The 23,938-nt window shown below is 44.7% G+C and overlaps 1 protein-coding gene across 2 annotated transcripts in view; it reads left to right on the plus strand.

Moving 5' to 3' along the window:
• The first annotated feature begins 494 nt into the window (after nucleotides 1-494).
• TMEM154 (transmembrane protein 154) overlaps nucleotides 495-23,938 on the plus strand; it is a 41,877-nt gene continuing 18,433 nt past the window's right edge. For both annotated transcript variants that reach the window (XM_021698938.1, XM_021698939.1), the window contains exons 1-4: nucleotides 495-642; nucleotides 6,751-6,804; nucleotides 20,347-20,607; nucleotides 20,698-20,736. In XM_021698938.1, the coding sequence (XP_021554613.1) occupies nucleotides 552-642; nucleotides 6,751-6,804; nucleotides 20,347-20,607; nucleotides 20,698-20,736 (445 nt within the window). In that variant the 5' untranslated portion in view covers nucleotides 495-551. The remainder of the gene's footprint in view (nucleotides 643-6,750; nucleotides 6,805-20,346; nucleotides 20,608-20,697; nucleotides 20,737-23,938) is intronic.

The following is a 23,938-nucleotide window of genomic DNA, read 5'->3' on the forward strand; positions in this document are numbered from 1 at the left end:
CAGCAGCTGCTAGCCATGCGGAGTTCTTTTAATTTAATAAAAATAAAACTACACATTCATTTTGCACTGGTCTCATCTGAAGTGCCCTATAGCCTATGTAGCTAATGGCTACTGTATTGGACAGATTTGGGACCTTTCCATCATCTCAGAAAGTTCGACTGGATAGCACTGCTCTAGACTCTGGGCAGCCCTAGAGACTCACCTGGGGTGGAGTAAAATCACCAATGGAGAATGCTTGTGGTCCAGGAGCCTCAGTCCCGGGACCCAAAGGACAGCTGAGCTATGGACACCGTTTCTAAGAGACAATTTCAAAAGATGGGGGCCAGCAACGGGGCCAGGACTGAAAAGGGCTCAAGAGACCTTGCTAACTGAATCAGTGCTTGCAGAACAACTTCTCTTTTGCAATCCTTGCTGGTCTGACAGGCTCCTGCAGAATTACATCACTTCCTAAAAAACAGGCAAACACCTCTCCTTCGAGTTAGCACCGACCCAAACAAGCAGGAAACAGGAAATGTTCAGGTTTCAGGGAGGTTGAAGCCCAGCGCAGCATCATGCCCGGGCGGCGAGCTGACAGGAAGGCTCCCCGGGCTGCCCTCGCCTTTGCCCTGGTGATCATGCTCCTTCCCACCAGCCTGGCTCAGGGTAAGCTACCTCCCTGCTTTCCACCCCAGGGAACGAGGATAGCCAGGCTTGTTCAGTGCCCGAGGCTACAGAACTCTGCCGGGGAGTGGGGGGGGGGGGTGACACCCAGAAAACCTAGTCCTTTCTGCGAAAGAAGGAGCTGAAATTAGAATTGTAATTTTGCGCGGGGTGTGGGGGGGCTTGGCTGGCTTTCCCTGCAGCCGGCCAATCCCGCTCCGGCTCCCTCACTCCATTTAACTTTCCCCCAATTTCTGTCTTCTAACAAGTGCGGGGGCCCTGTAATGTACCGGCTTTGACAGGCATATTAAGGAAACCATAAACTTTTTTGGCAGTTTGTGTAAAACAATGTTTCAATCAGAAGTCATGAATTGACTTTTAATAATGTGGGCTGGGAAATCTGCTAGTACCAAAATCTCCCGGAAAAACTAGGGTATGGAAATATACTACTGGAAAATATACTAAAGAAGACCAGTAAGTTAAAAAAAAAAAAAAAAAAGTAAACAGGAAATTATCGGAGGAGTTACCAGGCATCCATTCTAACTTTTCAAGAGAAGTCTTTCATCTGTTTTTCTTTGATCTTGTTACTTTGGGGGGATATTTTCTTTGCATTGATTGTTACTAATGAAGCTTTATTTTAGAAAGTAATGTGATTGTAGCAAATCAAAGGTATTGGAAAGACAAAATATTAAATCTCATTATTTGGAGCTAAGAGCCGCAATTGATTTATACCCTTGACAGTTGCTACAACAAGCACAATCACCCTCTATTGCCTCCTATAGTTTTGTTGACTTGCCCTTGGGTAAATAAACTCATTGCCCATGATTTCTGTCAACAGATACTACCTGTTTCCAGTAATGTAGGTCAGTATTTCAAGCAAAAGGAAAGTTCTCAAGCTAGGGTTCTTTAAATAGGATAGGGGCAGGCACCAGGCACTGACCTAGCATGTGGCAATTTCCTGGAGATTCACAGTCAGCACCAACCCACACTGCCCCACCAATTTCTCTTGCCCTGGGTGCTCTCCATGTGGTCTTGCCAGGCATCTGAGGTGGAAAATGAAAAGTGAAAGGCAAACCATTCTGACTGGAAAGATGTCTGGTTGAAATGGGAGGTAGTGTTTCAGATGCGCCGAGGAGGACAATGTGTTGTCTTGGGCACAATTTGGGGGCTGGAAACAAGCCTAAAGATGACAAGGTTCAAGCCGCACGGTGGCACAGGGGAAGATGCTGAGGCAGCGGAAGTTTAGATGTCCAAGCCCCACGGCTGCTCAGCTCTTCTGACTGAGATTCCGGGGGTCCCTCCTCTGCCCCAGTGGAGAGCCCTCCGGGCCAGACTCCTTTCCCTGCAGGGTGTCCTCAGCAGCCCAGGAAGCAGAGCCCAGCCATCCCACTTCCACCTCTTGTGCGTCTCAACGCTACCACAGGGCCTCAAACATGCCCTGAGAGTAATATTTAAGCTTGCCTGAGTATTTTCTTGAGCTTCTGAGTATTTTCTTGACATTTCTGAGTCGAAGCTTATGCCATCTGGGAGATGAAGAAGGATCACCTGAAGCCTCAGTACAAGTTTTCTTTCTAAGGCTGGTATCTGATCAGTGGCTCTTCCACATAAAGACCTTTGGTGGCTCCTTACTTACGCCACTTCGACTCTCGCTTCAACCTCCTTCCCATGGCATCTCCTCCCATGTGCCCTCCCCTGGCCCAGTCATACCGAACGGAGTATGTGCTCCAGGCCTCTGGGGCTCTTGCCAAAAGTGAATGACAAGTCCTCTTTTTTCTACTTAGTGAACTCCTATATAACCCTAAAGACCCAGACTGGAAGTTGCGTCCTTCTTCTTCTTTTTTTTTTTTTAAAGATTTTATTTATTTGACAGAGAGAGACACAGCGAGAGAGGGAACACAAGCAGGGGGAGTGGGAGAGGGAGAAGCAGGCTTCCCGCGGAGCTGGGAGCCCGATGCGGGGCTCGATCCCAGGACCCCGGGATCATGACCTGAGCCGAAGGCAGGCGCTTAATGACTGAGCCACCCAGGCGAAGCTGCGTCCTTCTTGATGTCTCCCCTCACTGTGCCTTCCCTGGTGACTTTACCTGTGTCACGCCCATATAAAACTAAACTTCTGTACACACAGCTAATTGTGTTGAATCCTAAGTGTGTATGTGCCCATATCTCCCACCAGGCTATGAGCGCCACCAGGGAAAATGCTCAGTAGCTCATCTCTTACTTCCCAAAACCTTGTTGGGATCTGCATAAATCAAGAACTGCATAATTGTTGATAAATGCCACAATCATTCTAGAATGGATTTGAGGCTGAGCATTAAAAGCTGATGAGCTCCTGAAAACAGGCAGTGTGAGAATGTCAGGGAAGTCAGGGGAAAAGCTACATTTCAGCCGAGAGCAGGGTTTACCTAGATAATCCAACACACTTACTAGTCCCGGTCTGGATTTCCAATGTCAGAAAATGCAAAAATGCCCACTCACAAAAAGCTAGATAATCAAAGCCAAGGGGAAGTCGCTTATAAATTAAAGACTGATTATCTATTTTTTAATTAATTAATGTCTACCCTTTTGAGCTAATGGTGCCTCAGACCATGAGTTAGTGTGTAGGTGTCATACTCGTATTTCCTTGAATTCTTCAGAAAGCATCTTGGAGATGTTTGGTAGTAGAATCCAGTCTACTGAACAGCCTGACACCCCTCCTTGCAAGCATATTCCAGTATATAGCTCAAGTCAAGCCAACCACAGACAGGTAACATAATCTGGTATCAGCGGTTTCCTGGCCCAGAATCAATACCTCAGAGTCAGTGTCCTTTCTCTTTATACGGAGAGCCTGCCGCAGTCTTGATCACTATCCCAAGTGAAATAATCTACTTAGAAGTCACCAGGAGAGAAATGAGAAAAGAGCTTTTCTGGGATTTTGACCAAACAGATGAGCACAGTTAAAGAAAACCTGTGGGTTTGGGTATCTTGGCCAGTGTTGGACGCTAAGAAAATTCAGACTCAGTGTCAAGGCGACATTCTGTCCAGGGAGTGAGGCAGTCATTTTCACCTGGCTTCTTGCCCTGTGCCCTGTCAATGTTAGCCTAACACTATCAGAGAGCTCAAAGCAACTTCCCAGACACCGAAACCATGGGATTTATTAGCTGAGATGGGCAGGATGGTTTGTAAAAGGAGAGCTAAGGGCACGAGGCAGAAACAAGGAGGCTGGAACTGTTTTGGTGGCCAGGAAATAAACACCAGGTTTGACCGGAAAGACTGGGAGATTTTCTGCACCGTTTCAGAAGAGTAAGAACCATGTAATTCGTAGATACACCTTGAGAAGAAAAGAAAGAATTAAAGAAAATACTAGTTGCATACATGGAGCTGCACTTTCTGACACTGATCTCATTTCGGTGAATGTGACTGGTATCTGCTATTGCCTCGGACAGTTCCAATTTCAAGTAGTAATAATGATGAGAGCAAACACATATAGTCCTCATTGTATGCCAGCTGCCCTTCTAAATAATCTACATATGCTCACTCATTTAGTTCTCCTAACGACCTTATATAGTGGGTTCTAGTACTAGCAGGGGCTTTACATATGAGAAAATGGAGGCACAGAGAGGCTAAGTGACTTGCCTCAGGTCACACAGCTAAATAGTGGATCTAAGTAAGATTCAGTCTCAGGAATCCAAGCTCTAACATATGCCATAACACCTCTGGGTTTTTAGACTCTGCCAGGATATGTGTCTAGTTTCAGGTTTAGAAAAATATGTCTGTGGTATCCTTCCAACTGTAGATGTATCACATACATCTTAGACTCCCTCAGTTAGGGTCTAAGGTTATTGCATATTAATAAAGGAGCTGTATTTGTTTGGTTGGGTCAGAGACTGGCCTATAGGAAAAGGGATGGAGAGAGTTGGTTTAGCTTTGGCTTGTAGAGGGGGAAGGGAAGGGCTGCAAGGTGCAGAGTGAGCAACAGAGCATCTGGGGATTAGCAAAGTGAAGACCAGAAGCAGGAAAAGTGGAATGATGAAGTCACTTTATTTGGAAGTCACTGGTAAGAGGTGTCAGGGTGTGGGAACCAGGGAGAAAAAGCACAGCCTTGTGGGAGAGCCCTGTGGAAGAGCCCTGCTGAGAGCTGACCCCAAGGACCGAATCAGGGACCCAAAAAACAGGCAGAAAGGGATTTACTGGGGTTTAAACTCCCTCTGTGTCTAAAAGCCTGATCCAAGGATCCAGAAGAGGGCTGGATCTTGGCTGGGATGGGCCCAATTCTGCAAAGAAACAATACGACCTGCAATCTGCCTACCTGTGTCGAGTTTGCAGCACCCTCAAATGTTGGCAAAGATGTAGAGAAACAGGAACTCCGCACCACTGGTGGGAGGGTTTGTGCAATCCCCTAGCCTATCCTGCTGCTTAACCCGTTCGTTGGGCTTTTCATTTCAGTAATATTTTTCACTCTGGAAAATTTTATTCATTTCCAGAAAAAAAGTATACTGTCTTGCTTTTATTTTTTTCTTGTGTTAGTTATTCCTTCTTTTATGTCTTTTTAAAAAAAACATAGTATTTTCTGATAACTTTTATCTGCCGTGTGTGTAGACCTAATCTTGTTGCTCATTGTATCTGTCGATTCCCATTCATGATAGAAATCTTGGGGGCACTGAGGATGCACTCTGGCACACAGGAGATGACTTCACCCCATTTGACAGAAACCCAGATTTTCTGATTCCAGCACCAGGTTACTATAAATACTTTCCCGACACAACCTAGTCCTGTCACCACAGAATAGTGTTGGGAAGATATGGAGGCAGGGATGTGCCAGGCTTGAGCAGAGCCGGTGGTGCTTGGACCTCAGGCTTAAAGCCCAGCCTTGGGACGGAGAGGGGACAGGCTGAGCAGGCCTCAGGGCTCAGACTCCAGGAGTTGTATGAGGAGGTGCCAAAACCTCATGAAATGTACAAGCCAACAAAGCAGAGTTGGCTGTGGGGGCAGGTCAATTCCAGAAGCAGGTAGACAAGGATGCCAAAGTTATTGCCAAGGAGAAAGAAGTAGACAAAATCAAATTGAAAATCAAAAGGGGGCCAGGGTGCACAGCGTCAGGATGATGGTGAGATCAGCCTGGGCGTGACACACCTGACTGATTAGAACTTTGCCAAAATCATTGCTCCTTCCTTCCTTCCTTCCTTCCTTCCTTCCTTCCTTCCTTCCTTCCTTCCTTCTCTCTCTCTCTCTTTCTTTCTTTCTTTCCATGGCCTGGTGTTTTAGCTTTAACTTTTAACCCAAGAGATGGACAGGAGCCCCTGAACGCATTATAGCCTCTTATGTCCCTATGGGCCCAAACCTTTGTTCTAGGGAATCCCCATAGGTAAATTTGTCTCTGAATTTAAATTTCCTATATCATCTTTTTTTTTTCTTCTTCTTCTTTTTAAAAACATTTTCTGGGGCCTGGGGATTTCCTTGCTTTTTTGAGACTTCTTTATACATGTAAAAAGTTGCCTCTTATATTTCATTCAGGATCTCTAAGTGTTGCATATTGGGAGAATTTTTCAGGTTACCAACTATACCAGATTACTGGAAAAGGAAATTTTTCTATACAATCAGCCTGGAGAACAATTTGGAACTATTTAGTCAGCTGAATATGTTCATACCCTACAACCCCAACAATTCAATCCTAGGTATATACCCCAGATCAAAAGCAAATGTGCAGCAAAGAGTCATGGCCAATAATGTTGATTGTAGCATTGTTTGTAAAGATGGAAAAAATAGAAACAACTTAAATGTGCATGTCCAGAAGAATACATGAAACTTAATATAGTCACAAAATGAGATAGCATACAACAGGTAAAATTAACGAACTAGTCCAAACATATGAAGATGACTTAATCTCAAATGTAGTGTTGGCCAAAAGAGCCAATTGAAGATTATTATGCACCGAATGATTACATTTATTTAAAGTTTCTAAAAACACTCCGAATTATGCTTATATTGCTTAGGGATATAGGCATATCTGAAAAGTTGGGACCGATAACGTTAACTTTAGGAGAGGACAGTTACCTTTGGAGAGGTAGGGAGGGGAATGAGATCGAAGAGGAGTACAAGGAGGGCCTCAACTACATCTCTGATGTGTTTCTTTCAGAAAAAAACATGACAGTTCTGAAGACAGCAAATGAAGACCCACTGGCCAGTTTCTGTGAGTGTCCTGTTGTTTTGGACCCATGAACTACGAATGGCTTTTATATATTTAAACGGTTAAATGAAAACTGCATTTTGCTTTCTCTGCTCTTTAAGAAAAAGTTTGCCAAACCATCCTCTGGTCAATATGGAAACGTGTAAGAAAATCTGTGGTGGGTACTCGGTTATCTGTTACATTGTTCTCTAAAAAAGCATGTTAAAAAAAGTATAACCTCAATACAATTATTGCTTTAAAAATTAATATCATCATATACCCAGTCAATGTCTAATTAGCTCTGATAACTATCTTGTAAATGTTTTTTAATAGTTGTTCTGTTCAAATTAGGATCTAAACAATATCAACACCTTTAAAAAAAAAGTAGGTATACATTCATAATGAAAAATAACTAGAGCACCTCTGAGTTCTTCTCAAGCTTTCCTCTATCTTTCCTTTCTATAATTCCCAATCTCTGAAAGACAGTCAACATGCCTTTATCTCAACCCACTGCAACCTGGCTACTGTATCAAGCACAGCCACTCAAATTGCTCTCTCTGGATCACCAGTGCCTTCTAATCGCTAAACCGAAGGGACCCATTTCTGTCCATATTACACGTCTTCCTCTGTATCATTTAACATAATTAATCAATTATAGAAATGCTCCTCTTCCTTGGGTCTTATGATGCCATTTTCTCCTTGATCTCCTATGACCTTGATTGCTTCCTTCCACTTTGGGGTTAGGAGTCTTTCTCTTCCACCTGGTCCTTTCATAGTAATGTCTATCTTTTATTTCTTATTCCTTATATCCTTCCTGGGCTATGGCATCCATGTTCATAGCTTTCATCTCACTCCTCGGCTGATGATTCCCAAAAAAAGCCACCTCCCCCCAGGCCTAGCTGCCCAGCTCTAGACCTGCATTCTCGTCCTCAGTTCTCCTTGGACATGTCACAGGGCCCTTGGGCTCAGCATGTCCAGAGCGGAACTCCTTAGCTCCCTGCTAGTTTAGGCCCTTGTTAGCGCTTACCTCATCTACTTCATTAACTTCTTAACCTATCTCCTTGCCTTTAGTCTCATCTCCGAAACCAATTCCACGTAATGTCCAGAGCAATAACTCTATGACAAAAAGTAATCATTTCCTCCTGCACTTACCCTTCAGTGGGATTTCCTTTCCTTAGCTTCCAAACCCCTTGACATCATTTCAAGTCCCTTATGAGTTGTCCTGAGTTCCTTTCCTGCTTAACCCTGACACTCCCCACCGCACAGCTGAGGTTACAACTGCTTGAATGTGCCAAACTCTGAGCCTTTCTATGTGCTTCAACTGTAATGTTGGCTTGATGAACTCCTTTCCCTGACATCTTGGCTTGATGAACTCCTGAGATTCATTTTAAGAATCTCCTCCTCTGTGAAGATTTCCTGAATCTTCCACCCCCAGATGAATGAAGACCTTCCTTTCCCATGCCCTCATGGGACTCCATACACAAACAATCATACACAATTGCTTTTATTAAACTGTATTTTAGTTATTGGTTTATGTGCCACTGTCCCCACTTACCCGTGTCTGCCCTGGGAGGCTTGGACCTGGTCTCCTTCACCTTTATATCCCAGGACCTAGTACAGTGTCTGGTACATTATAGGCACACGACTGCGTGAGGAATGACATGAAATTTATCCAACATTTACATGTATTCATGACAAAATCATAACCATTTAAATAATAAAATGAAACTGTGGTAATACCTAGATAAACATGATTTTTTAGTTAACCACATTTTATTTTATTCCAAAATGTTAATGATCCCAAATCTTTTTATGTATAGTTTACTTCTGTCTTCTCACACCCAAACAGGCAACAGTTACTGCTTCCCTTCCTGTAGAGAATATTATGTAGCCACATCCACGAGTAGTACTGAGAAAGTATTCTTTTTTTTTTTTTAAGATTTTTATTTATTTATCTGTCAGAGAGAGAGAGTAAGAGAGAGTGCGAGCAGCAGGGAGAGGGAGAAGCAGGCTCCCAACTGAGCAGGGAGCCCGATGTGGGGCTCGATGTAGGGCTTGATACGGGACTCAGTCCCAGGACCCTGGGATCATGACCTGAGCCAAAGGCAGACGCTCAACTGACTGAGGACCCAGGTGCTCCCTGAGAAAGTATTCTTATCCGTCTTCCTCTCAAACTAGGGATGGAGTTCAGACCCAGAAAATATACATTGAACAGCATGACAATTTGCAGAAAGGCCAGGTAGTCACAAACATTTTGGGGAGATTTTGAAAGGAATACAAAAGGAATACAAATTCCATAGATGATAAATTTCAAGCCAGTAAGAGCTGATTTGAAAACTTGAAAAAGAAATAACATTTCTGTATCATAAAATGAATAGAAAAATCTGCCTGGGGGTGGGGATGACAGCACAGAAGCATCTCCTGATTAATTGAAGAAGGTGGTTTGAAAGGAGAGTTATCTACCAGAGCAGGGTCCAGTTGGTGGTGGTGTTTTGGTTACTTTTCCTCGAAACAAAACCACCAAATCTAGTTTGTTTTGGAAATTTGAATTTTTCTTCTATGTGTCTTTGTTGTATATGAGTTACAATGTCTTTATTCTTTCCTGCTTCCCCGCCCCATTGTAGTTTTCAGAAACAGGAGCCCAGTGGTTATTAGGGTTTGCTGACATGTGCTTTTATCTTCCATTGACAATATTAATTTAAAAATTAATGTACTCTTTTTTAAACATAATGCTTGTTTTTTATGGTCAAGATTACTAGATTTAGCAAATAAAAATATAGGACACCCGTTAAATGTAAATTTCAAATAAACACTTTTTTTCTAGTGTAAGTACATCTCATGCAATTCAGTGTAAGTAGAGGCCACACAAATATTGCATGGAACATGTTTATACTAAAAAATTATTTGTTGTTTATCTGATATTCAAATTTAACTGGGCAGCCTGTACTTTAGTAAGCTCCATGACTATGATGATCTTTTTCAAGCAAAGATCATCCTTATGTTGGTGCATCACTAAGACCACAGGCATATTGGCCGTGTAGCCAGTTAACAAATATTAGAAGAAAATTTAGGCCGAGTCCTAGATCAATCATTCAAATAACAAGTAGAGGAACTGTGCTGGAAAACACAAAACAAAACAAGCAAAACAAAACAAAAAACATCCCAGTGATCGCATAGACTAAAACCAGGAATCCAAGAGTGGATCAACTTTAGAGAATCTACTAATGTAATTCATCCCATTAAATACTAGAAGAGAAAAAAAATTGCAGGATCATAATAATAAATGCAGAAAAGAGGTTGGCAAGACAGTGGGATTGCCCAGCATCAGTAGCTCAAGCAGCAACACTCAATTCTCAGTGCTCGAGTCCTGCTACATTGCCCGGGATGGAGGGGCAGGATTGAGTCTCTCTCAAGGTAAAATAGGATCAGATGGAAGCAGGGCTTAGAGACCTGGTAAGGGACTTTGCTGACCCCAGAAAATCCAACCCACAATCTGCTCCCCTCAGACACTGCTCCAGAGACCTCAGGAGATGGCCTCCTTCCTCAGCCTCCCAAACTCTTGCTCTCTGCTCCTCCTTAGGCTGATGATGGGAACTTCTGATTGCACCCTGTCCCCCTTCCTCCTGCAGCTCGTGGTGAAGGTACCTTAGCCCCTGAGATACTAGCCCACATCTCCTTTCCCTGCTCTCCCGTCCTCTGATTTATCACAAACATACATCTACCACTGAGTTTTTTGGCTTGTCTCTGTCTTTTGGTTGCTTTCTCTGGCAACTCTGAGCCTGTACTGATCTGAGCAAGGAGTGCCATGCCTGGACGGAGGGCGCAAGAGCCCAACTGTCTCCCTCCCCTACTCAGGGGGGGCTGGTAGCAGGCCAGGGAGAGGACAAGGGCGTGGCCAAGGACATTTGTTTCCAACTTACTCTCTAGAATTGTATCCTTGAAACTGGCTATTCAAAAGAGAGATAGAGGGATGCCTGGGTGGCTCAGTTGGTTAAGTGGCTGCCTCCGGCTCAGGTCCTGGGATCAAGCCCCGCATCAGGCTCCCTGCTCAGTGGGGAGCCTGCTTCTCCCTCTCCCTCTGCTGCTCCCCCTGCTTGTACTCTCTCACTTGTACTCTCTGTCTCTCAAATAAATAAATAAAATCTTTATAAAAAGAGAGAGAGATAGAAATATAATAAAAATAGAAAATTATTCTGATTAGTAATGATAATAACTATATTTTAGTAAAATCCTTTTTTTTTTTTCCATTTTAAAGCACTCGTGTGTCTATTATCCCACTGATGGTAGAAAGAGTTTTAAATGTGAAAAGTGTATGTGGACTCTGTCCCATAAAAATACATGTATTCCTTTAAACTGCCAGGTACCATAGGCCAGTATAAGTCTCCAGTGTGCAAAAAAGGTAGTCAGAAGGTGAAAAATGCAGCTTTCCCAGGTGAGTAACTTCAAACCGAGACAGCCTGAGGGTCTGGGCAAGTCTGACTAAATATGAGTAAGCTTTCTCTTAAAAAGACATCAAAATAAACAGTTGAAAACAAAAAAGACATCAGAGCATTGTGGGCCCCCTTCGTGGGGCATGTTTTCATCTGATAATGAATCGCAATTGCAGGTGTGTTTCTCAAGGCAATGCGGTAAAAATATAACCAAGCTTCACAAGTAAATTCCCAGAGCAGACTACCGCAGCAAAGCATTTTACCAGATGACCCTCCTCAAAATAAGCAAAGGAAACATTTGTCAACCTTCTTTCAACGTAAGGCATCATCACACAGGACCGCTCTCCCTGAACTACCCTGTGATAGTCAGAACCTGCCCTTACCCCTCAGGGCTTTTGCCTCACGTCTGTTCAACCATACTTATTCTGACCATATCTTCTTCAGGTAAATATGTCAGCAAAAATATATTAAGTGAATATTTTCACTTAACCAAAATTGTTAAATACGTCGTGCAACAGAGCTTACGATGAAAACAACAATCCTTCCGATGCCCTAGTCCTGTCCCCAGAGAATTAGGTCACCTGAGGGAAACCATGTGGAACACCGGATTCCCTCCACCCTACCAAACAAAAACTAAAAACATGAAATTTTTCATCACTCAGGATTCTTCACTTGGCATCAAATGGTTCCTCTCATTTTCCAGCGTTTTCTTTAAAATTCCGATAACCTTTTGAGGAAACCACCTGAGATCCCTAGTTCTCTTTGTGACTAAGAACGCACTGTGTGTATTCTTGGAAGAGGGTGGACAGAGGGAAGAGGACAGGATATTCTTGATAAAAAGGTGAGAGATGTCCTAACAGTGTCTCTCCGACTAACCTGGCCTATTTACATTTCCTGAGCAACTTGTACCCAATGGCTCCCTCACAGCACACAGGGTTCCAGGTGCTGGGGATAGATACGGCACCAAGCCGTCGTGGCCTCGGGCAATAAACGAGTACCTGAATGAACTACTCTCGGATGATAAACAGTTAGCACTCTTTTTGAAACCAAGCAAACCAGAGAAAGGCCAGAACGCTTCAGAAGCCATGCAGGATGGTGTCCCAGGGGCCCAACATCAAGGAGCCATGGTCCATCCACTTGGTGTTGGCAACTTCCTGCATCAAACGCAATCACCCGCCCACAGACAGGCTGGGGCCCAATTTTAAGTCGTTTGTTCCCATTTTTCCCTGGCCCATCGCAGCCAGATTCCACAGATGCTGAGCAACTGATTTGTAGAGAGATACCAGAACCGGAGAGATAGACCATTTATTTGATGGCTGCATACATCCTTTCACTTTGCTTTCAGAGGCTTCTTTCTGGGTAGGGTTCTCCAATCATCTTTAAAGCTGGTAAGGACTATCTTCACGAATAACAACAAATTAAAATGAAGTCAATTGAATTACAGTTTAACTCAGTAACTCTCAACCCAGCATAGTTACTTACTGTGTACTCACTGCTGAAATCACCAGGGGAGCTCTGAGAACAGATCGTTGCCCACGTGCAGCTGCAGATAGCCCCACATAACGGATCTGGGTGGAGCTTAAAACCCACCAGGTGATGCTGGTGCACAGTAAGTGTTGAGAACAAGAGGTGTTACCAATAATAAAGCACATCTAAATGAGGTTGTTTGGGCAACTTAAACCAGTGGCTGTCAAAGTATGGCCTCCAGACCAGCAGCATTTTGTTAGAAATGAAAATTCTTGGGGCGCCTGGCTGGCTCAGTCAGCAGAGCGTGTGATTCTTGATTTGGGGGGTGTGGGTTCGAACCCCACCTTAGGTGGGGAGATTACTTAAAAATAAAATCTTTAAAAAAAACCCTTAAAATTCTTGGCCTCATCCCAGACCTACTAAAGCAGAGACTCTGGGAGCAGGGCCAGCACTCTGTGTTTGAGAAGCCCTCCGGGTGATTCTGATGCTAAAGTTCGAGGACCGCTGGTGTAAACCTCCAAGCTGATGTGTCGGCAGTGACCGTTAGTGGAAATGAGGGTTTTACATTCCAGCGCATTGTCTCTTCATCAGACTTACTCGGGAAGGCATGGTTGTGACAGTGTTCTCTCAGTCTAGCCTGGCCAGAGTCTCTCAGGAGCTCCAGGCTTCAGCGATGATTCTTAAGCTACTGTATTCTGGTGATCGAGTTGGCAGCTGCTAGGCAAGCCTTGGGCATCCAACTCCCTGACCTCTGATTCTTCTCCACTTTACCAAGGAGGAGCACAGAGAACAGGAGGGGAGGGTGCTGGGGTGGCCCAGGGGAAGACGGGAAATGGGTAGGGTCGGCAGCAGTGGTTCCCAGGGGAAGACGGGAAATGGGTAGGGTCGGCAGCAGTGGTTCTCAACCTTGGAGTCACCTGGAGAACTGTAAAAAATACTGAGGCTTGTGTTCACCGCAGACACCATGAGGTAAAGGTTTGGGCATCAAGAGTGTTAACAAGGTCCCCAGGCGATTCTTTCGTGCAGCCAAGGCTGAGAACCACTGGAGAGCTTCTTGGTTTGGTTTTGTGTCATCCTTCTCTCACTGACTGGCTCTTTGCTGTGCCCAGATGTACAGGGGTGATAAGAAGTAGGCAGACTTCTTGAGTTTGGTGTCTTGAATATCTTGAAATTCATATCCTCCAGTTACTCCTCAGAGTAGGGCTGAGTTTGAATGCCTGACACTCGACTTGTGTTTTCTTTTATTTCATTATCTGAATTATAAATTTGTTAAAAATCATAAAAAAATGGGGTCCTGGGTGGCTCAGTCGGTTAAGCGTCTGCCTTCAGCTCAGGTCATGATCCCAGGGTCCTGGGCTCCCTGCTCAGCAGGGAGTCTGCTCCTCCCTCTGCCCCTCCCCTCCCCAGCTTGTGCCCTCTCTCTGTTTCTCTTCCAAAAATAAATAAATAAAATCTTAAAAAAAATAAAATGAGATAAAATAGTTGACACAATTTGTGCACGGAGTCTACATAACAGATGAAAGAATGGGTCCTCTGATTGCGGCCCAACATACTGGATGATATCCCGAGTTTACGCCATTCTCTCAGCCTTGTTCTATTTTATACTATAACAGCATTCTTTCAGTTCCTACGTAATACTTGTTGGTTTGTTTTTTTTTTACTTAAAAAAACTAGAGCTGGTTGCATATTTGTTCCACTTTCAAAAAAGGAGAAGTTAGCTAGTTTGCTTCACTGGGAAGCAGAGTCATTTCCACTTAGTGACGGTGTTTGGAGATGTGATGGGGGGAGGGGTGTGACCGGCCCGCTCGGGGGCTGGGGCTGCCAGGCTCACCTCCAGCATCTCCCGCAGTTTCCGACCCACAAGGATTTCCCCCAGGGTCCTTGCCAGACGTGTGGAATATGCGTCCCAGATGTGTTTGCATGCATATAGTCAAGGATCCTTTGTAAGGGATGCCGCAACGGTGCAGTTGATGATCTGGTAATTTCAGGATTTGAGGATTAAAAGCCAAGCGAAGTGCTTTCCTCATTCCCGTGACTAGGCCCATGATCTTGTAGTAATGCGGCAGGATCTGAGCAAGGGGGGAGAGATGGTGAAAGGGAGAGTGCGGGGGGGGCGGGGGGGGGGCGGCTAGATTGCGTTGGGGCCACTCGAAGACAGGGCTTCCGTGGCCTGGAGCCCTGGCCGCCCCGCGGGCATTCCGTGGGCAGCTCACGTGCAGGGCCCAGGGCCCCCCCGCGGGCAGCCCTCACACACAGCCTGTCTGCTTGTCAGGTACTGTCCTCGCTCTTCTTCTCTTCTGTACTTTTGCTGGCTAACGCCTCTCCCTTTTCGCTCTCAGGCTTGATCCTCTCCACTTCTGCAGCTTTCTCAGCTTTAGCCCCCCGGGCCATACATCTTTTACCCTGAAATATGTCCAAATTTAGCTAAGAAGACACAACAACAAAAAATGAAGACAGTGTAGCTGGCAGATTAGTCCCGTGGGGAGCCGCAGAGAAACTGGTGAGTCTGGAGATGGGGGAGGACGGATGGGAAGAGCGCGGAGGAAGTAGCAAACCCACCAGCAGGCGGCATGAGCGCGGTGCTCTCTGGGTTAGCCCGTGTTGTCAGGCGTGTGATTCCGTTTGCTCTTCAACCCCACAGTACGGGAGAGGCCGCACAGGGGCCTCCTTTCCTGGCCTTTGAGAAACAGAGGGTTGAAGCCGTGAGGGGCTTTCGCAGGCCCTGTCGGTCTGCGTCCTGCGCACCACCCCACACCACGGAGATGTCCACAAAGCCCGCGCACCACGCAAGACACAGCCCTGCCCGCTAGGCTCCACATGCAAGCTCCAGACTCACTTCCTGGAAGAGAGTGCTGGGTTCTCCCGCAATAGTGCTGGACCCCTTAGGTTGTCAAGTGTCACTTTTATCCCAGAAGCATAGGATGGTTCTTACGGGAAATCACCATGGACTTTTAAGGGGCCTTAGCAAGTGTTGCTTAGAAAAGGCTGGGGTCCAAAGGCATGTCTGGGGACCCCCGTGTCCATTGGGTTAAGAGTTGCTGTTACCCCACAGGCCACAGGAGGAACCTCCATAGTGCTCTGGGGAAACGTCCCCTGAGTTGCCCCCTGGACTCCCCTGCCTGCTCTTGTGACCTCTGGCTCTGCTGAGGTTCCCACCTTGGGTTTGTCCACCTCTGGTTTTCTTGCTCTTACCTCTCTGTCCCCTTGGTCACCCATGCTCAGTCACTGATTTGATTCAATGGCCCACGCTGCTTTTCCAGCTCCCCTTCTGACGACATGTAATGCTCCTGGCATGAACTCTTGGGCCTGATCCCCAGTGTTTGTCAACTCCGGCCCCCGCCTTTCCCACCAAACACCACCTGCACCCCCAGCACTTTCCTGATTTAGTTTCTGCCAGTTTTCATCATGTGAGGCCTGGGCTGGAGCTATCTTGGAGAAGCTCTGAGGTTTGGTGCTGTCCTCTCTCCCCCTGCACCCAACGCCCTCGCCCCTGCTCTCATCACACCTGAGAAAAAATACAGACAGTACGGGGGTGCCTGGGTGGCTCAGTCTGTTAAGCATCTGCCTTCGGCTCAGGTCATGATCCCAGGGTCCTGGGATCGAGTCCCACATTGGGCTCCCTGCTCAGCGGGGAGCCTGCTTCTCCCTCTCCCTCTGCCGCTCCCCTGCTTGTGCTCTCTCTCTCTCTTTGAGACAAATAAATAAATAAAATCTTAAAAAAAAAAACCAGACTGTATGTGCACACGTGCCAACTGAAGGATGGGCAGGTATTTATTGTGGCATCTCTGAAAACGCAAGAGAAACAACCTAAATCTCTGTCAATAGGAATAGGTTATGATACAGCCAAATAATAGGGGGAAAAAACAACTCTCTGTATATAGACAGGAAATAATCTTGAAAACCAATTTTTAAGTGAAAAAAGCAAGGGACAGAACATATATAGATTTTGCTACCTTTTGTGTTAAAAAAAGAAAACGGGAAATGATACTTACATACACATGGAGTTTCTCTGGAAGGCAACAGAAACAACGGCTACCTCTGGGGAGGGAACAGTAGTAACTGGGGGACATGGTGTAGTGACATTTCCTTTCTGACCTTAGTACCATGTGTCTAGTACCAATTCAAAAATTCTAATTAAAAACAAGATAAACACCGTATGTGTGGAAATGTGGAAGTAGATGGGGCTTGGGGGATCACCCCTTAGTTGTACAAATTAGGACATTAAGCCACAGGGGTAAATAATTTGTTCAAATTCCCGCTACTACGAAGTGACAGAGCTGTGACTAGAACCTTCGCTGTCATTTGGTGCTTATACTCTAGGGAATGTGGCTTCCAAATCATATGTAGCAGAACTTATAAATGACAGGGTTGTACCCCAGGACAAGACATTCAAGACTCAGTTTCTTCATCTGTAAAATGTGCACAATAAAGTTGTTGTGAAGATGAAATTAGGTAGTGCCTGTTATCCTAGCTAGTTCCTAGCATACAAAGCATCTGATAAATGCCAGTTACTGTTATTTATTATTTTTGGCTATGATGGTGTTGGATGGGGCAGAGAGGGCTGGGAGGAAGGTTATCATAGAAGTATCTGGAGATGAAGGCTTGTAGGGTAAAGAAAAATAAAACAGAGAGGGAGAGAGACCAACCCCTTGGTTCTTATTTATTTAGGTAGTCACTAGAGATTCTGAGAGAGTAAATGATGCTTAATGTGGAAAATGTATGTTAGGGTGTATGTGAGAGAGATATGGGGAGAGAAATTCCAGCCCTTTTCACTGCAAATTGTCACTAAAGGCCACCTGTGACCAGCACTGCCCCTTATGCTAAAAAATGAATGTACAGCCCGGGACCATCTGGTGTGCTTCTTTCCATTTCTCTTTCATTCCTGATTATCCAAACGCCCTCTTTATTCCTGCTACCTTATTTCCTTTCCTATTTTCTCTTCTTCTGGGGCCATGGGTCAAGTGGTGACCCAAAGCCTTCCTTGGAGGGGTGCCTGGCTGAGCATCTGACTCTTGGTTTTGGCTCAGGTCGTGATCTCAGGGTTGTGGGATCAAGCCCTGCAATGGGCTCTGTGCTCAGCGGTGCATCTGCTTGAGATTCTCTTTCTCTCCCTCTGCCCCTCCTCCCACTTGTGCTCTCTCTGTCTTTTTTTGCTCTCTCTAAAATAAATGAATTTTTAAAATAAAATAAATAAAACTTAAAAAAAAAAAAGCCTTCCTTGGAGAGGTGCCGAACACATCCTGCTCTTCTGGGCAGCATTGCTCACAGCACATCTGGGCTGAGGAGCTTAGCAGGAGACCCACAAAGCCAAGGCTTCTGGGACCCATCCCCCTGCCCTTCTCTTTCATGCCAGAAAGCCACCTCCTTATAGGCAGAGGGGCAAGGACATGGGGTTCCCTCTCTTGTTCACCACTTGATGACTGGTAATCATATTCCGGTCTAATTGGAAGGAAAATACCATGTGAGGTTCAAAGCTCAGGTTCAATCGACTAGCCCTCTTGGGTTCAAATCCTCCTCCATGATTGCTCTGTGACTATGGGCAAGTTGTGTAACCTCTTTGCCCCAGTTTCCATCTGGGAAAATGGTAAGGACAAAATGAGATAATCTGGGTAAAAGGCAGAGCACAGGACTTGGCTTAGTCAATTCTCTATAGAGGTTAGCCTGACATAGTGGCGGCAGCCTCAGCTGTAGTAGAAGTAAGCAAAAGAGATAAAAGGCAAGTCTGGGGATTCGAGGAAGGTCTGTAAGCACTGACCTCAAGGAATAGGGTCAGTACCACCAATTGCATCTGCATATGTGCCACTCACCCCCACCCCCTGTAAATGTCTCGTCGTCACCTGCTGGATTATCAGTGAAGAATGCTATTTGGTCTCAGTAGTTCGGCAAGCAATGTGACTCTAATGAGGAGATTGTTCTAGTGGACTAATATCTTTTCGTGGTTCGGGGTGATACATGATGCATCAAAGCTTTTAACATATGCTATCATTATTAACTTATTACCTTATTTCGAAGACATAAATATAAGACAAAGCCATTTAACCCAGACAGAAGTCAATAAATAGTAGATATTTTCTTAAATCCTGCTTTTGGCATAAACACGTGAAGAATACCGGTTAGTTAGACTCTGCAGTTTGTAACTGATTCTGATGGTTTGGGGTGACATTTACCAATGTGATTATCAAGTGGATTCCCTGGTCTTGGAGGAAACTGAAATGTTCATCTGTATAACCAAAAAAAAAAAAAATTAGACTGTGATCAAACAAATATTTTTATAAATTAAATCAGAGGAATCCCTTGTCATTCAGTTGCGCAGATGGATAAGGTGTGGGATGGGCCCTGCAGGGGCCCCCTCTGGCATTCCAAAGGGTGACCTAACCTCTGGTTATAGAGCATGGCTTGAAGCAGCTGACTTTTCTGTTTGCACAGCACCTTGCACTTTAGAAAGGACTTTCCCATACGTCATCTTATTTATTGGGTAAGTTTTCTATGGCCTAAACTCATATGCTCTCTTCCTCGGCGGGCCCCATTTGAACAATAGACGTTATACTATGTAGGATGAAAACCTTCAGCTTACCTTACTGTGGTCACTACATAGCCAAGGTGAGGGGAGATTTTTCAGATAATCATCAGGCTCATAGTCCTTCCTGCCCTGGGATGAGCCCCAGGATGGTTTTCCAACACAATCTGAAATTCAAACAGAATAAACTGGTTTATAGCTTCTTAATAGGGCAAGTTCTAAACATGCTTTTTATTAAATACATTTAAATATTGGTGCAGTTTACTTAGTCCCTAAGGGAACTTCCTCCTTGAGAATGTCACCTTACAAACGAAATCCGCACTGTGTTTTTATTTAGAACCCAGGAAGATTTCTGTCAGATAATCTCAGAGAGACTCAGTTCTCTGCAGAATGTGAGAACTGACACTGAAATCTAATCAGTCACCCCAGTTTCCAAAAATTCTTCCACACTGATAGGTAACCTTTTATTAAAAGTTAGGACAGTGCGGGGCACCTGGGTGGCTCAGTCGGTTAAGCATTGGACTCTTGGACTCTTGGTTTGGGCTCAGGTCATGATCTCAGGGTCGTGGGATCGAGCCCCATGTTGGGCTCTGCGCTCAGCGGGGAGCCTGCTTCAGAGTCTCTCTCTCCCTCTGCCCCTCCCCCTCGGCTCCTGCCCTCACTCACACGAAGGCACACGCAATCTCTCTCTCTCAAATAAATAAATAAAATAAAATAAAAATTGGGACAGTGTGCATTCCTTTATACCCAAGTATTACGAGGAAAGTAGTTAATTTATAGTAGATATGAATTTACATTTATAGCATAAAAATAGCATCATACCCTATAGGAGATGTTCTGGAGTATCACCCTTTTGACACAAAAAAGCTTCTCAGTGCCCTTCGCGTTAAGTGTGTCTAACGTATCTGGTCAAGGCTAAACTGCTTGCATTTGTGGGAAGTTTCTCTCTGGGCTCTGATTCCATGTTCAATATACTCCCAGCTCGAGCTCCATTTACGCCAAATCAATACTCTGTCACACTGAACTGGAAGACCAAACGCAGTGGATCAAGTTTACCGCTGGATGCATGTAGGATATATTTAAAAATCACTGAAAACATAACATAGTAGCTTTGTCTCCATGGCACTCTCAATTTTGTGTGTGTCCCTACAGATTTCTCTGAGGAAACAGAACAGTCAGCAGAAATGCCCCTGGAAGAGGAAAGCAGAGATGAAAATTTTCATACTCAAACTACATTTGTTGCCGTGACCATGGGAGCATTCATGGCAAATTCAAGTTTTAGCGACATTGACGAGGATGAAAATCAGTTGGAGTTTATATTAATGGTGTTGATCCCACTGGTTTTATTTGCGCTCCTATTTTTAGCAGTGATAATCCTTGTAGTACGCTATAAAAGAAAAAGGACCAAACAAGGTAAATATTTTGTATGTTCCCATTTCCGTGTATGTTCATGTGTTAATGAACAATCAGTAACACAAAATATTTTTTGCTTCTTCTACACAGGGCCTTCTAGCCAAGGATCTCAGAGTGCCGTACAGACATGTGAGTATGATCCTAATGCCTGTCTGGAGTGGGTGATGGGGGAGGAGAAAGAAGGGAGAGGTTTTAAAGTTGAGCAACCAGGACTACATAAACTAGTAAATGATGAATATCCCCTTATTTTTCAAAAAGAGAATGGCTTTAGCCTAAAATTAAAACACACAGCTACCCTCTCTGTACCTAATCCAGATGAGGGCCTTGTCTAATATCGGCCAAGAGGTCCATGCAACATTCCCTAAATTGGAGGAAACGTTCAAAAGGGCAAAGCGGTGGGTCAGTTTGGGGTTGGGGATGGGAAGGCTGAGACCTTGGGCTTGTCTCCACTGGAAGAGGATTCTTCTGCCGTATATTCTGTACATTATATAATATATTCTGTATATTTCTGTCGAAGATATTGTTTTCTCCTCCATGCCCAATTTGATTGTGAAAAGGCCTGAGTAAAGCATTGTTCTTATTCTCATTAAAGCTATGCTAACTTTTGTATGAAATTCCTAGTTGGCTGAAGATTACCAGCATAAAGCTGAAACCGATCTGATAGAGAATTCCCTAGGTCAGAGATACCTCTGCGGGTATTCAGTTCTAAATCTAGGAGCAACAAATACTAGGTGTCAGGGTGCTTCTAAGTCCAAAGCAGACTTGAGGACTTTTGGCTTGTGCTGGTAAAAATGACTCTAATTAGACTTTTTAAAGTTGAAGCCTTTAGTTATTACAAAAATCACTCAAGGGATGGGACCATCTCTAATGAGCTACATATTGATATGTACATACAAAAATTCACTGTATATCCCTCACACTCACTAACAGGGCACCTCTGGCTTTGAGATCATGCCCTTGGCCTGCAGGCCTGGCTCACTCTCCTTGTATCAGGAGAGCCTTTAAGCTCTCGGCAGGAGCTATAAATGGTCATTTTTCCATCATGCCAGCAGGTATGGTAAAAGTGAGCTAGGGAAGAAGCACCTTTCTTGGCAGGAGCCAATATAATAGATTCCAAGGGAGTCGAAAAAACCACGTTTCTCCACTGCTTGAAATTTCAGGGTGACCTAGTAACAGTGGTCACATGGGAGCTCCTTTGTAAGCTAAAGAAAAAGATAAAGCAGACGGAGCTGCCTGGACCCCATTTTCTTAACCTCAGGGACAGTGAGAAATTCCTGCCTAAACCATAGCCCTGCAGCCAGTCTTACCTAATGATATTATGGGACCTGGGGGGGAAGGATGGGGGTGTCTGGTCAAATGTGCCTGCTTTCAAGGCTCTAAATACAGAAGAGGATTTTTCGTGGGACTTCGTTGTGAGCATCTCCAAAGTCAAAAGCCATTCACCATCAAGAACTGGCCTCCTTCTCAGAGGGCTCATGCTCCCTGCTGGAGCCACGCTCCAGGTATTTGCTGTTCCCGGAGCCTAGCTTACACACACGTTCATGATGCTTGCATGCCTACTCTACTACTCTTCTGTTTGGGATTTCCTTCTTGTCTGCTTGGCAAACTGCCACCCTATTCTTCCATGCCCAGTTCTGAAGTTTTTATGAAGCCTTGAGTAATCACTCCCTGGGCAAAATGAATCACCACCTCTTCTGTGTTCTCACTTACTGTGTACAGCATTTACGTTGCGTAAGTTGGTGACTTGTCTTTTTTCTGTTTTTAGTCTCTCTTACTAGGTCAGGTTCTCTTTAAGGTCCGAGAGAACCAAGAACTTGTCTTACTTATCTGGTTTAATGGTGTGATGTGGAGGTTAGAGAATGGGCTCTGGAACCGCACTACCTGGTTGGCTTTTTTCCCTAGCTCTACGACTTCTCTGATTCAGTTTCCTCATCTGTGAAATGGGCAAATCCGACACCTGGCTTGCAGAGCCATCGTGAGAAGTAAATGAATTCATCTATGTAAACCACTTCAGAAAAAGAGTAGCTGGCATATTGTGTTAGCTGCTGCTGCTTATTATTATTGCCCCTTTGACCTGACACAGTGTCTAGCCCAACATATATCAGCTGCTCAATACATGTGGCTGAGTGAACGAGTTAATGAAACAGCGTTAGTACTTTTTTAAAAGAACACCTACCTATTCTCAGAGATAAAAACAAATTCGAAACTTATTCTTAATACAAACTGGCACATTCTTTTTGTTTTAAAATATGCCTCACTTTAAGAGAAACAACACAGAGATCTTAAAATTTCAAAACAATTGCTTATCACAAGTTTTGATAGAGAGAGCTTTATTTGAATATTTCCTTTAATATAGATACAGATGGTTAACTGCTTAACACATGGATATCTCTTCAAACAAACTAAATGCTGAAAAGTTAAGCCCTGCTGTCTGCCAAAGTCCACCCATTCATATTTAACATTATAACGCAGATCAATAAAAGGAGAGGGGCGCCTGGGTGGCATAGCAGGTTAAGCATCGGACTCTTGATTTTTGACTCAGGTCATGCTCTTAGGGTTGTGAGATCGAGCCCCACGTCAGGCTCCATGCTCAGCGGGGAGTCTGCTTAAGATTCTCTCTCCCTCTCCCTCTGCGTGCCGCCCCTCCCAGCTCTCTAAAAAATAAATAAATAAGTCTTAAAAATAAATAAATAAAAGGAGACTGTTCAAATTAACAAAATTTGATTTAAATATTTTTTTCCAGGAAAAATAAGACTGTCACACTGGGTCAGACCAGCATTTTGCTTGGAAAGCATCCAAAATGATGTTTTGTGGGAGGGCATGGATGATGTTGCCTCAGAAAGTTAGAAACAGACACATTGGTTTCTCCCCACCATGTGAATAGTGCCTGGTGTGTTCTTCTCCAGCAGGAAGTGAGCCTGCACATTTGATGACTGGGGAGGACCCAGCCAACACCTTTAGAAAGAGCCCTTCTGACCCACAATCACATTTTTTCCTTTGGGCTTGTCCATTTCAAGTCCAGGAGAAGGGAAGTGCTGGGCAGTAATTTGCTGTTCTATTGCCCTTCTTCCTAGACCTCCAGGAGTTACATTTGTAGCTGTTCTTATTTAACATTTATTAAGGGTCTCGATGGGCTGTGTCTCTGTGTTAGCTGCAGCCATCCCTTTAAACAGGCTGTGGTGATGTGAACCCTGGCTCAGCTCAGAACATCTCCAGAAAGACTCTCTCTTGCTCAGGGTTCCGCACGGAAAAGAAAAGCTAAGCCAGCCGGTCCCCTGTGGGAGTCCACGCCCCCCCCCCCCCCCCCCCCCCCCCCCCCCCCCCCCCCCCC

This window comes from Neomonachus schauinslandi, chromosome 2 (assembly GCF_002201575.2).
Source record: "Neomonachus schauinslandi chromosome 2, ASM220157v2, whole genome shotgun sequence".
Taxonomy (NCBI): Eukaryota; Metazoa; Chordata; class Mammalia; order Carnivora; family Phocidae; genus Neomonachus; species Neomonachus schauinslandi.